This window comes from Thermobia domestica, chromosome 5, assembly GCF_964235325.1.
Source record: "Thermobia domestica chromosome 5, izTheDome1.hap1.1, whole genome shotgun sequence".
NCBI classification, from domain to species: domain Eukaryota; kingdom Metazoa; phylum Arthropoda; class Insecta; order Zygentoma; family Lepismatidae; genus Thermobia; species Thermobia domestica.
Window position 1 is genome coordinate 97,083,401 of NC_137458.1, and position 13,945 is coordinate 97,097,345.

Here is a 13,945-nt window from a genome sequence, read left to right on the forward strand (position 1 = left end):
CTAATTTCCATGAATTAATGTGATGCTTTAAACAGAATCAATTTTTGCAATTGAAAATAGAAGAATATAGTAGTATATAACTCATTCTGTCAACCAGTTATCTTTTTTTATCGCTATTTCTTTATAATAAAAATAAACTAATGGAAATAAAATTACGGCTGTCTGAGGTCATACGAAAGGGGATGGGAGGTTTAGAACTCTTCTCCAGAGACTCTTAAGTTAACGCAGAATAAAATTATATTTCACCTTATTACGTATCAGCTTCGATTTTTCTTTCGGGTACGGTTTTCCTACCTAAATAAACTGAATATTTGTAAGAAAAGCAAATAGATTATGAAATCACATTCAAATACTTTATAACATTGCTGCTGTATTGTGAGAACTTGAAGGAAATTTTTTAACTGATTTTCTTATTTCAACATTCGTCTTTAACGAATACTAAATAGAACTAGACGAGTTATTATTTGCAGTAACGTACGTTAAGCTATAACACTTCTGAACATAATTAGTTTTTTTATTATTTTTATTTATTTATTTATTTATTTTGTAACTTAGTTCAGTTCGGAGATTGTACTTGGTGCACTGAAGCATGATTCTCTCAATGTATTTCAAAAAAGTGGCAAAAGTGAAAACGTGTTGTGTAGTAGTATACTGGCTGACTTATAAATGTGTTTGCTAATATCTACTATTTCTTTTCCATAGGCTACAGTTATGTACTGCTAGAATTTTTGGTAGATATTGCTGGACCGTTTTCAAAAATATAGCTTACCTCCATTACATCCTTGAATTAAAGGTTGATGTATGCTGAACTACAAAAATATTAGGTGAGTATACGACTTATGCTTCTGTATACCCTCCATTACATCCCTGATAGGTTCGTAGTGTTAGGTTTTCCTAAAATACTCTCTCAGTACTAGTGAGTCTAAGACCCGTTTGACACGGAATCATTTATATGAAGATTTTTTTTTTCAGCAACAATCTTATCATTCCCCTATTGTGTAGAGAATTATGTTCAATGATTGCAAAGTACTGTATACCATTTAGTGCAGTGACGAATTATTGAAGTTAAGAAAAAAGCTAGGACAAGCATATTTGATCAAATTTAACTATCATCAGAAGGTGAAAACTAAACTGTGTCCAAAATTTCAAAGTTAATTTAAAGCAATAAATGGCTGACAGATTGTGAAATGAAATTATCGTTGTTTCTACTTTCCCTGCCTGCTATTTGAAGGGGATTATCAATGAACCTGAAAAGTGTAAAATACTTGGGACGTTTGATTGAAAAGGTACAGAAGCATGAGAATTGTAAGAAGTGCATTATGATAAATTTAACACCTGTGGGCACCAGCGACGCGTCCAAACGGGAGGTCCACTGGGTCCGAATCCTCTTTCTTAAAACTTCGTAATTCGACAAACATTTGCACATTTTCATAATAAAACTATAATTGTTTAGTAGAGAAATCACTGACGTCGCCTAAAGGTTTGATCTTACACTTCTGTATTCTTTCTTTTCTTATAAAAATAATCTATAGTTCTCTTTCTGAGAATATGGGTGGCATAACAACAATTATATATGGTTTTTCGGGTGTAGAACTACATCGATTTAATAATAGTAATTAGACGTAGTATCTGTTGTATTGAACCCTGCCGTTCCCAACTTTGGATGCATCCCAACAAAATTTCTGTGAGTGCGCGCCTTCTAAGCATCCTAAATATTCCATCAGAACTAGTTCGCATGGTCATTTTTATGATTAAGGCTCAGAATAATCTAGTAGAAAAAGTCACATTCGCTCACTTCTGATTGCGTCAAATTTTGGATGTGTTTGAACATGCTGCATGTCTTCATTACGAGTCCAAAGATTCAGGTAACTCTGGTGTTTTCCGTGGTTTGTTTGACTTCACGAAATGTCATGCCTGTCTCATTTGTATAATGACCCGTGTATGCCTTTGGTGCACAAGTTCTGGGTTCAATTCCCATTAAAAGAGCATCGAACACATTACAGTAATCTGATTTTTGAATTCCGTCCTTTATAGCCTAAGCTCTGACAGAGAACGTAAATACAAAACAGACATGAAATGCCTTAAGACAACAATGCAAGAACACATGGACAAAGCGTTCGTAATTAAAGGCATCTCTGCTACTATGACAATAATTTAGTGCATTGTATGTTGCGTGTATACTGTTAACAGGTTAAAAAACAGCATACCTGGCAATTGAAGTATACGAGACAGCAGACGTCTCGAGTCTAATTCAAATGCCATTAGTGTATTGTCGTGAAATTGATGGTGAATCCGTAGAAAGACACTGAATCTTCCAACGCACAAAAAGTCGTTAAAATCACAGTGAATATTCATGTCTATTTACAAACGTAAAGCTGCTTTAGCATATTAGAGAATATAAAAGCATTTAAAGAAATAACAATTCAGAATCATCTCAGTGCATTAGCTATAGTATCAATAGAAAAAAAAAAATGGTAAAAACTAGACTTCGACGAGTATTTGACAAATCGGCTGTCCCAAGGAACAGCAGATATATGGTCATCTTCACTGATTTTATCATTTTACTTATTTAGAATACTGAAAGAATTCTGGAATTAGAATTTTCTAATGACAATGAATTACAAAAATCTATGTCACAACACGCTACTGCACCAAAGCATGTCGCAAGCCGATGCTGGACATGACAGTACGCAAGCCAATCTGTAGTAGAATGTCAGTACGGCATACATCTACCAGGTCACTCGAACGAAGCAAAGCTGCTGTAGAGAAGAACGTAAAGAGCACCTAACAGGTCCATATTCTTCCTGTGAAGGATGATTCCCAAGTAAAACTTAGGACCACCAGGACAGGAGCAATGAAATAACGCAAAAAACGAAAAAAAAAAAAAAAAAAAAACAGACCAGCAATCCCATATTATGTTACTATTACACCGTCACTAACGGAAGAACAGACACACCAGGTTATCAGAGACAAGTACATCAACTGTTTATAGAAAACAATCCATGTACAATGCTCCAATGAAGAAAGAAAAAAAAAAAAGACAAAATGGAAATGACAAAAAACTATAAACCTAAATACATTGAAAGAATAGCGAAACAAAAGGTAAGTAGGTAAGTCAGAAGACGAATCAGAATCAGAAACTGAAGCAAAGATTAGTAACAGAATTCTATTCACATGGACCCTACATATAGACCAAGGTTATCAAAATTAAAATACAACAGATACACATTAAATTATTATCTTAAATCAACGAAACAGTTGAACATGCATAACGAGCATTAAGGCACTCTCACGGAAAATAAACTGAAGAATAACAACGTGCTGCAACAGCAATCCTACGGATTCACAAACAAAAGATTGGATCGTAAACAGAAACTCAACAAGAATGAAGGAAATAATAGAGACCTACAAAGACATAAAACATACGGGCAAAAACGACTGGAACAAAAGATAAAACAGTTCAATAATAATTAAAAAAAAAAAGCATTTTGATATGTCATCACACATGTAGCTGGTTGAATATGACTATGTTAGTATGGTTCACGCCTATATTGACCTGTACATTTAGTATTATTAATTGAGATGGACAGAAGTGATCAGATGAAAGATAACTGTGAACTATCTGAGCTAACAATCTCTCGTTAACGACACGAACTACACTAGGCCTCGATACCTTAATAACATCCTACAGATCTATCCAATAACTAGATTGTGGGGCGAAGATGGTAAAACTTTCTGGTGACGACAGGCACGATACCGATCAGTATTTGTTACAGTATGACTATATGCTCATCCCAAAGCAAGACTTGCCGGAAGTTGTCATTGGCTCGGTGACAAAGAGATGCCTCTCGGAATATTATATGTTGGCTTGTCTCGAGTCCGAAGGCTTGAAGACAATTTATTCCAACCAACGTTCCTTTACGAAAGGATTTCATTGAGGCACTCCCAAATGTTCTAATGTCGGGAGAGATTCTACGACACATTTGCAAATACTGTTGGTGATTTGGGTAATTTCGTCTCCAGACTCGAAGTATTAGAAAGCGAATCTTAAGATTTTGAGCGTAACAACAGCAGGCACGACACCAGTTTTGCGTCAAATGACGGAAAAGGAAGTATTTGTAATTCGTATTCTTTAGTTAAATCTCTACTACGAAAAACTACCCACGCAACTACAATTATAACATATCAACTTACACGTGAGTTCAAGTTCGTGAATGAAGATAGTTTTGCGTGACTTGATCCTATAACAACAGCCTATTAAATTCGAAAATCCTTCTGGGCACATCGACGTCGTGGCTTCATTTGCACGAAGTGATAACTGTTGATACATTTAATCAGACGATAGTTGTTGACTCTTATGTTTAACGTTTACAAGCGACAGCCTCAGGCAATCATCGTGCTTTACATTCGTGTGTATACATATGCAGGGTTACTTTGTTAACAAAGACTGGGATAATCAAAACCTAAATAAAACACTGAACTGCTGAACAAAACTGTACTATACATAAAAACAAATACTTTACATATTACGTTTCGATCTTCTAACCAAGATCCTCATCAGACATACACTAAATCAGAATACAATGCAACCATACCAATATAATTGCCACAAAAACCTACCTGCTCCCTCATTGGTAGGGACAAATAGCCAATCAACGACGCCCGTTGAAGACAGCCTAAGCCAATCATAGACGCCCAAATCTATGACGACTCGACCAATAAGATAACATCTCAAAATAACAAGAAAAACATCATGAAGCAGTATTAACATATAATTCCCTGTGTTTGTCAATAAGCGTTTTCCATTCTTTATTAATACTCAAGCCTTTACTCCAGTTCATTAAGTTCTTATCTCCTTTTTCTATCCACCATGCTTCTTTCCATTTCCTAGACAACATACTTTCTTCATATTCTAATACAAAAACTTTTTCCCAGTCTACCTTATGTCCTTTTTCCTGGACATGTTTGAATATAGCATTACTTTCTCTACTATATTTTACATTACTCTTATGTTGTTTTATTCTTTCATTCAACAATTTACCCGTTTCTCCAACATATTTCATATCACAATATAGACATTTTATACAATATATAACATCTTTTTCCTCCTTTTTCTTTCTATATCCTCCTTTACTTCTTACTAACTCTAACAACTTTCTACTGCCTTTTCTGTATACTCTCACACCCTGCTTTCTTAACATCTTTTCAAGAACTTCAGTCCCCTCCCCTAACCCAATAATACCTTTCCATATTACATCTTTACCTTTCTCCCCTTCTTCATCTTTCCTGGAACCCACAGAAGTTTCAAAAATATTCCTTCTACTGTACCCATTCTCATATAACTGTTTTCCAAACTTTTTAATGTTCTCCTCTACATTTTTGTTATTAATGTTGGTAATTCTTGTCATCCATAATTCCATAATCAAAACCTTTATGGAATACTTCACTGTAGTGTCATACTTCATCTACACTGTGAAATCATTGGTAGTTTGTTACCTGTGACAAAAGAACGAACATAACAAGCTGCATTGATTCAGAACCAAATCAAGATCATTATTCAAGTAAAAAGATTGTGAATGATTTCTTGAATTGTTGTCAAGAGAGAATGGGGCAATATATGCTTGTGTTTAAGCTCATTATCGATAACAGTAACACACCTTCATAAAGTTACAGTCCTAATAGTGGTGTTTTTGTAACGCCATTCTGTAAAACAATATCAAAAAAATCTGTCCATTTCCAAAAATGTAGTCAAGGTTAAAGATATCTTTGAACTTCGAGCTTTGTTAATTTATGAAATCATATCTGTACTATTTTGTCACGCAAATGATCTTGAATAAAAACCAACTTTTCATATAACTTCTTGGAAGTTTATAATGTAGGCCTATATTATAAATTTTGATTTCGTTGCCTAATTATCCAGAATTTTTCTGCTTTTTTCAAGTCTGTGTCCTACTTCCTTGTCATTATGCTTACAAACAGAGTAATTAAAACAAGCGTTATAATCGTTCTGGCGGGAACCTGAGTCAAGAAAGTGCGTCAAATGGCAGCCGATAGAACACGTCGCGGTCATATATTCCCAATGCTAGTTATTATTATTGTTGTTAATAACAATATTATTCTCATCAATTTATGTTTATCTGCAGCAAAATTTCTGCATACCAATGTAGTGCAGTATTATTATTTACCAGCTTTGTTCTCAATGGAACCATTGTTCTTTCTCAACGGTTATGTTGTGTTTGTACGGGATTTAATTTAACGCTTTCTTGTTACAACATTCGTAATGTTTGTTCATCCTTCACACACACACACTAGGTTGGGAATATTGCTTTAGCATAATTCTATACATCTTTCTGTATTTCAAAGGGTCTCTCTCGAGCAGATACATTCCAGAACAACGACGTTAGCATAATTTAATTTAAGCGAGTTTCTATCATTCAACTCAACCGGTATTTGTGTATCTGTTTGTTCGTTCCACAGTAACTTCCGTAAACTAATTTTTTTTTTTTTTTGTTTTCTTTTTTAAATAAAACTTGGTATATGTGTTCCTGCAAACTTAGGAAATAACTCTATTGTTTGAAATTATTAAAACCCTTCAAGAATATGGAGGATAAACTTAGCCCCAAGTTGCAAGTTTGCACATATACATGCGTAATGCAATAATAAAAATGAATTTCTTTATAACGTTGCTGAAACATAATTCGATCTTGACAATATGATGTATGTATTATTTAGGGCTTCCAAAGTTTGGGTTTGAAATTGGTAGGCAATATGACGTAATAAATTTATCTCAACTTGAAAGCTCCTTCATATGCGAAATAAAATTATTATTATTATTATTATTATTATTATTATTATTATTATTATTATTATTATTATTATTATTATTATTATTATTATTATTATTATCAATATAATAATAACGATAATTTGTCATGAAAACTTTTACGAAGATTATTTCGTTTTGATGCAACACGGCATATTTTTTTTTTAGGAGGGCTGAAAGCAGTCAAGAATGAAAGGTTGAATTCACCGCTTAAAAAAAAAAAAGAAGTTTTTTCAAAGTGTGTTATTGTATTAACTTTCACAGAAGTTTTTCAGTTTTGATGCAGATAATAAGTAAATGTTAAAAAATTAAAAAATTATCATGAGTACAAGTGATTTAAGCTCTCTGCATGTGTAACAAATGTAAGAATGTTTAAAGATGTGACATTTTCCTGTTCAATTTTACACTTTAAAATGTAACCTGATTAAAATTAAAACCTTCTCGACTGAAATATCGTTAAGAAAAATATAAATTACGTAATATTAAGGTGAGCAAAATATTCTTTAAATACATAAATCCTTTTTTTTTTCGGGTTATATGATAACGGATGTAATATATTGGTACTAAAACTACATAAAATTTAAATTTGAACTTCGGTTTGCTGGACAGCATATGGCTGCTTATTACAGAAAACTCTAGTCTACGTTGGGCGAAAATGAAGAAATTATTTGTCACATACTTCATTGGTACGTGGTGTGATTGGTAAGTTACAAGACAGTTGGCAACACTGCTCAGGAGGAGTAGATATAATCGTCCGTTAGCATGGAAACGGTGGCTTGGTGTATCCTTGAGACATGTTGAAACATGCACCGAGCTACCTTTATTCAGTGCGACGTAGCAACCAGCTGAGTGCGTGCGTGTGTGTGTGTCTTTGCGGATTTTTAAGTGCGAAAAATGGATGAAAAGTTGGAACAACGCCTTTGTGTGAAATTTTGTTTTAAAACTGGTAAATCTGCTTCGGAGACTTACGAACTCTTAAAAACAGCTTTTGGAGAAAAATGTCTGAACCTGTCAAACGTGTTTATCTGGTTTCACAGATTCAAAGATGGCCGAGAGTAAGTAGAGGATGTTCCCGGGTCTGGCCGGCCTTCAACATCAAAAACTAACGAAAACATTGCGAAAGTTGGCGATTTAGTGTGCTCGAACCGTAAACTTACCATTAGGAAGATGGCTAAAAACCTGAATTTAAGTTTCTATGTGGTTCAGTAAATTTTAGCTGATGATTTGAACATGCGTCGAATGTCCACGAAATTCGTTCCAAAAGAGTTGTCACACGAGTAGAAACAACACAGATTTGAAGTGTCCCAAGAACTGTTTAATCGAGCCGAAACGGACTCAGATTTCTTGAATAGGGTAATAACAGGTGATGAATCATGGGTTTATGGGTATGACCCAGAAACAAAGGCCCAATCTTCTCAGTGGAAGAGCCCAGATTCACCAAGACCAAAGAAAGCGCGACGAAGTCGGTCGAATGTGAAGACAATGTTGGTTGTTTTTTTCGATTCTAAGGGTATCGTCATCATGAATTTGCCCGTAGGGGGCAGACAGTCAACCAGGAATACTACAAAAGTGTCCTTCAGCGTCTGCGCGAAAATGTGCGGCGGTAAAGGCCTGCCCTCTGGAAAGAAAAAAATTAGACTCTCCACCACGATAATGCACCAGCGCATTGTGCGTTATCGATCCAGGAATTTTTGGCCAAATTCAACATTCCTGTGCTTCCGCAACCCTCGTATTCTCCAGATTTGGCCCCAACCGACTTTTACCTCTTTCCTAAATTAAAATTATCATTGAAAGGGAAGAGATTTGACTGAATTGAGGACATTCAAGCAAATACGGAGAGAGTGCTTCACACCATCACGAAAAATAATTTTTAGGAATGCAAAAGTGAAAACACCTTTAGAATCGGTGTATTCATTGAGCAGGGAACTACTTTGAAGGAGATCCATCACAATAGCGTGTAAGTACTGCCATTTTTAAATTACAAATCCAGTCTTAAAACTTTCCAATCACACTTCGTATAGATCAATTAAATTAGTTACTTAATAGTATAAAGTGTTTTCCAGCACCAAGTATATATGAGATACACCGTTAGTCTGTTTTCAGCACCGTTAGTCTTACAGCTTAACGTAGAGCTTCTACCATGAATGAAGTCCATCTTTCTTACAAAGAAGGCGAAAACACTTAGCCAGAAAACCAAGATTAATTTACTTTATTTATTTTTTCTTTTTTTATCAGGATTTAATTGCTCTTTCCCGTGATTCATTGCTGCTGGTGCTTGTAAAACGAAAAGCTCTTGAACTGGCGCGGACCTCTGTCCGTGTCGCCACGTGAACTAATACGTTTTCATTTTTCCTTCCCACAGAGCTAGTGAAAACTTTTTTTTCTTGTCTTTCGTTGTTTTTTTAGAGTATTACAGAGTATTTTTAAATACATAATTAATAGTCTATGTATCTTGTAATTACTCATTGTTCATACATTTTTTTATTGAGTAAGAACCCTGCCTGCATTGCCTCTTAAAAATAGAGGCATTTTCTTGAAATGTTAGAATTGCATTGAGTAACAGTAACTTACAGTTAAAAGCAAACAATTACAACAACATTGATAATGTTAAGTACAATAACAATAAAAACAGAAACTCAATTTACTTTTAATGATGGAAAAGTAGGAATTTCTGTATAAAAAAAAACGTAAGTAGGATCACTTGTAAGCATTCTTTCTACATAAATTAAATACCAGATTAAAAAAAAAAAAATAAATAAATGTAAGGTAATTCCGTAATTTGTATGTTTATTAATTGTTATATAAGTTATCAATCTTCGCTTCTTTTCTTGTGAGGCACATAAGATTATTATTATTATTATTATTATTATTATTATTATTATTATTATTATTATTATTAATAATAATAATAATAATAAAGAAATAAAATGTGGGCAAGATTTTCAAGAAATTTAACAGGCCCCATCACGGTGAAATTAAAATATCGCTAATTTTACAGTAATTACGTGCCTTCTTCAAATTGATAAAAGATAACTGAAATGTGGAACAAGAGCGCACTAGACATTATTTTGCATGAGGTACCGTTATCACCACTCACTTATCTGCTTTCGATTTCCAGCCATTTTGAAAATCGGCATTTATCTTCGCGTTTCTAAATGCCTGCAAACGGAAAGCTAGTAGGTGACTCGAGATAATGGTACGTCACGCAAAATAATATTGTCTAGGGAGCTATTGTTCCACATTTCGATTATCTTTTATGTATTTGAAGATATCACATAATACTGTAAAATTAGCGGTATTTTAATTTCGTGGTGATTAGGCCTCTTAAAATTTATAATGACTCTGCACATTATTAACATTCTAATTATTTTCAAATTTGTCAACAATGAAGGGCAGTTGCTAAGTTTCTGTTTCTCTAACCATTTCTTTCTGAAGTGGAACATATCCTGGTAGAACAGCTACGAAAAATTTCTACAAATTGTTAGGCTGATAATATTATACTAAGGACAACTCCAGCAATGGGAACATCACTTTGGAAAAAGTCTCGCTGCAAAGAATTTCTCTCTACATATATATTGTGCAACTACACAGTAAGTAAGTAGGTTTCATTGCATTTATGGCCTGTTTTAGGATATAAGCTTTTGTTCTATTCTTTTCTATTACGAATAATGGTTTCATTCAGATGTACACTCTTGCTTAGTATGGATGTTTAACGAAAGAGTTTCTCAACGTGTGATAGACGTACCACTGGTGGTACGCAAGTCGTTGTTGATAGTATGTACGACTTATGATCGTGTTAGCAATTAACATGCTTTGGTGGAAAACGTTCGGAACCCTAGTTTTAGGATACAAGCCGCCTCTGAATTTACCGATTCAAGGTCTTTGTCCACCGATATTAAAGTTTCACGGTTTTTATTAATATATTATATATAATTTATTAAAAAGCATGTGCTCCTCAAACTCAAGGGACAAGTGTCCCTTCACCCTTCCCAAATGATGTTCCTGTTGCAGAATTCAATTAATATTTCAATTCAAATGACATGTTTCTACAATAACAGGCTGACGAGAAGAGCATAACATTAACATCTGCGGTCGATTTCTGATTTCCAACCAGATGCGTTCTCTCGAGAAAGGAAATAATGCTATATTGCGACAGTGGACAATTGTAAAAGACGCAGTTAAGGATATTAGATAGAATATTCAACAACCACAGAAGCAATTAGATTAAGGTGATTTACGGATTAAATGAGTGAAAATATTCTGTGCATTAGTGATTTTACCGTAAGGAACACGGACGAATTGGTTTCATAGAGGCTATTTATTGGGTTGAATCCGACGTGATAAATTACACCGTTTGAAAAAGTTTAAAATCACAGTAATCCATGGGACTTTTTAACGGGAATGTTTGTAATTGGAAGAATCAATGAAAAAATTTGTGGACTAAAATTACACTTAAGGTAAAGAAAAACTAATTAATTAAATTACATATTAATGTAAAAAAAATGGTTCAAGTTACAATTAACTTTAATTTAAATCAATTAAAATTAAAAATGACAAGTTTCACTTCTGCCATGACAATTGTCTTGAGTTGTAAAAGTTAATGTAAAATTTAATGAATAAAATTAAAGGATTTGAAAATTAATTCATTATTATGAACAGTTATTATTTTTAAATAAAACTGGAAGGTCGCTTGAGGACAGTTACCTCAATCTGTCACATTGGTCCAGGCGGACAAGGGTCATTATTCCTGGAACTAATACTCCTAGGGGCTATGAATCTTGGGTACACGGGGCAGGAACCACAGAAGCAATGGGCCATGGCCTTAGGAACGTCATTTCGGGCCAGGGACCTTAATCAGTTGCCATGATCCCTAGGTACCAAGTGCTGTGGGCCTCGCTCTAATTGATAAAAATAAAAAGTCAAAAAATTGAAAAAAAAAAAAATAAGTAAAATGATGTATTTTAAATCATTTTTGTGTATCTCTTAGGTCTAGAAGAAACACATGCTATATATACACAAAAGAGTTCTCGCAGAATATTCTATTCCCATGATTTACGAGAAAAAAACAATTATTATATTTTTTTAATCGCTACGACTTTTTTAAATCTATTATCAATTAAAAATTAACTTCTGCAAAATTGAATTGAATTGAATTAAAAGTTAACAAATTCTTTGCTTGATAAATGTAATCATTATATTTTTTATCGAAATAATTATAAGCCTGGGAATATTCTCGAACAGTATAGCATGATACTAGTTGCAGCTGGCACGCGTCCGTAGAAGGCCAGCGGTGGTTTCGATGTGAAGCTTTGTCTTGATGAAGTTCCATACGTCAATGTAAGCTAGGGAAACGATATGCTCTTGGTAATAAGCAGCACAGATTTTGACTTTTTTTTTTTTCAACTCTACGAATCTTGAGCTTCTCTCTCTGTACCAAGGTCGCTAAGAACCATAAAAACTTCCGAAAAACTTTAATTACATTAACACTCAAAATTACATAGGTCTTCTTCATGAACACTTCTGCAGGTGATAGTTCGAACTTTTCCACTGTCACTTAGGCAGATCCACGCTTTGTCTATTGTCATACCAAATTTCCAGTAGGCACCAGCTAAGAGTGCTCATACCGATTTCTGCCAGTGCTGTTTTACTTTGCGATATGCCATGGTGTTCACACATTCATGTTGGCCTTGCGGACAGCTTGCAGCCTCAGTTTGTGATGGTTTGCATCTCAATGTTGACAGAGCCTTAAATCGTTTGGTCATAACATGCTGTGGTAATGGATTGTTACTGGCCATCATATCCCCAGATGTTTTTAAGCACAGGACTAGTATCAGTGATGACTCACTGGATCGATATTTTGTTGATATGGAGGAGGCTGTTGTGCATAACGTTTCGTTATAACAGTGCCTAGTCTTACCATAAAGTTATTGTTCCGACACTGCTCTACAATGCAGGAAAAGTTCTCTTTTGGCTATATATTTAGCGTACTTGCCTTCTTGCAGGAGACCCAGGTTCGATTCCCGGAAGCAGCTTATGTGGTTAGGATCCCACGGTCAGCTGTAGGTCCACGCCTCATATAGCCTTGTTGCTGAAAAGCATACTAACTACTAATACAACATGTGCTACCCCCTTCCTTCATCATCATGGCGATGGTCCAATTTTCAATTACATCTGTAGCCGTCGTGGTGAAACGTCCAAGTACCATTGTATTTGGAGAATGGCTACACATCTTGATAACAATATAAGGCCGCCACACCAGCTCGACGGTTTATGAAAGTTTAATAGCAATCGGGTAACGCTCTCCAACATCGTTAAGAGATTAAAAAAGTAACTCCCACGAAATGACAAATGCGAATACACCGAACATCAAATTAGATTATAATGTGTAAATTTCATATGTATATTTAATACAATTGCAACACATAGTAAAAATCAAGACTTTGGAGTAACAGGAGGTACAATTATTATTAAATAACTCAATTATATAGGGTAAATACAAATATAAAGGTAACCAAGAAAGTTATGTCGCTTTTCACCAACCACATTCGAACATCGATATGTCACTTAAAACATACTTGGGAGATCAAAAATAGTTTCCGTCAGCATCGACGACCTTCTGCCAACGTTCTGGAAGGTCATGGATTCCATCGCGGTAGAACTTAGTGGACCGTGAAGCGAAGAAGGTATCCAGTGTATTTTGCACCTCTGCTAGGGATTTGAACTGGCGTCCTCTTAGGTGATTGTCCAAGGAATGGAACATGTGATAATTGGACGGTGCAATGTCCGGGGAGTATGGCGGATGCAATAGTGCTTGCCATTAAAGGCATAGAACGGTGTCCCGGGTCATCCTAGCCATATGGGGCTTAGCGTTGTCCTGTAACAGGAGGACCCCTTTGCGATTCAGAAATGCTGGATCCAAAGTTCAGTTTTTCTTGAAAAAGGCACAGTTGCATTGATACTGACCAGCTGGTAGCAGTTTCCGATTCTCGATGCCGTGAGGAGTTCACCAAACACACAGAAGGACCATCTTCCGGTGAAGTGCTGGTTTCGGTTGTTTTGGAACCGGTTCATGGAATGCTAACCAACAATGACAGCGCCGTGGAGCTTCATACAGGACCCACT

At 35.0% G+C, this 13,945-nt stretch overlaps 2 protein-coding genes and 1 long non-coding RNA gene across 3 annotated transcripts in view; 1 reads left to right on the top strand and 2 right to left on the bottom strand.

Annotated features, from left to right (window-relative positions):
* The window catches only part of LOC145686025 (uncharacterized), a 71,059-nt gene that overhangs the window by 41,229 nt on the left and 15,885 nt on the right, over positions 1-13,945 (top strand). The window contains exons 2-3 of the long non-coding RNA XR_014131507.1: positions 703-824; positions 10,259-10,417. This is a non-coding gene — a long non-coding RNA (uncharacterized LOC145686025). The remainder of the gene's footprint in view (positions 1-702; positions 825-10,258; positions 10,418-13,945) is intronic.
* Bub3 (mitotic checkpoint protein Bub3) overlaps positions 1-13,945 on the bottom strand; it is a 98,767-nt gene that overhangs the window by 13,579 nt on the left and 71,243 nt on the right. The window lies entirely within an intron of this gene.
* LOC145686024 (uncharacterized) lies at positions 4,488-12,543 on the bottom strand. The gene is made up of 2 exons (XM_081758874.1): positions 11,528-12,543; positions 4,488-5,496 (listed from the first exon to the last, which is right to left on the bottom strand). Exon 2 carries the CDS (start codon positions 5,463-5,465, stop codon positions 4,752-4,754), a length of 714 nt encoding a protein of 237 aa, XP_081615000.1. The 5' UTR covers positions 5,466-5,496; positions 11,528-12,543; the 3' UTR covers positions 4,488-4,751.

What these genes read in the sequence shown, in the direction of transcription:
- LOC145686024 (XM_081758874.1), bottom strand. Translation starts at nt 5,465, where the DNA reads ATGAAGTATGACACTACAGTGAAGTATTCCATAAAGGTTTTGATTATG.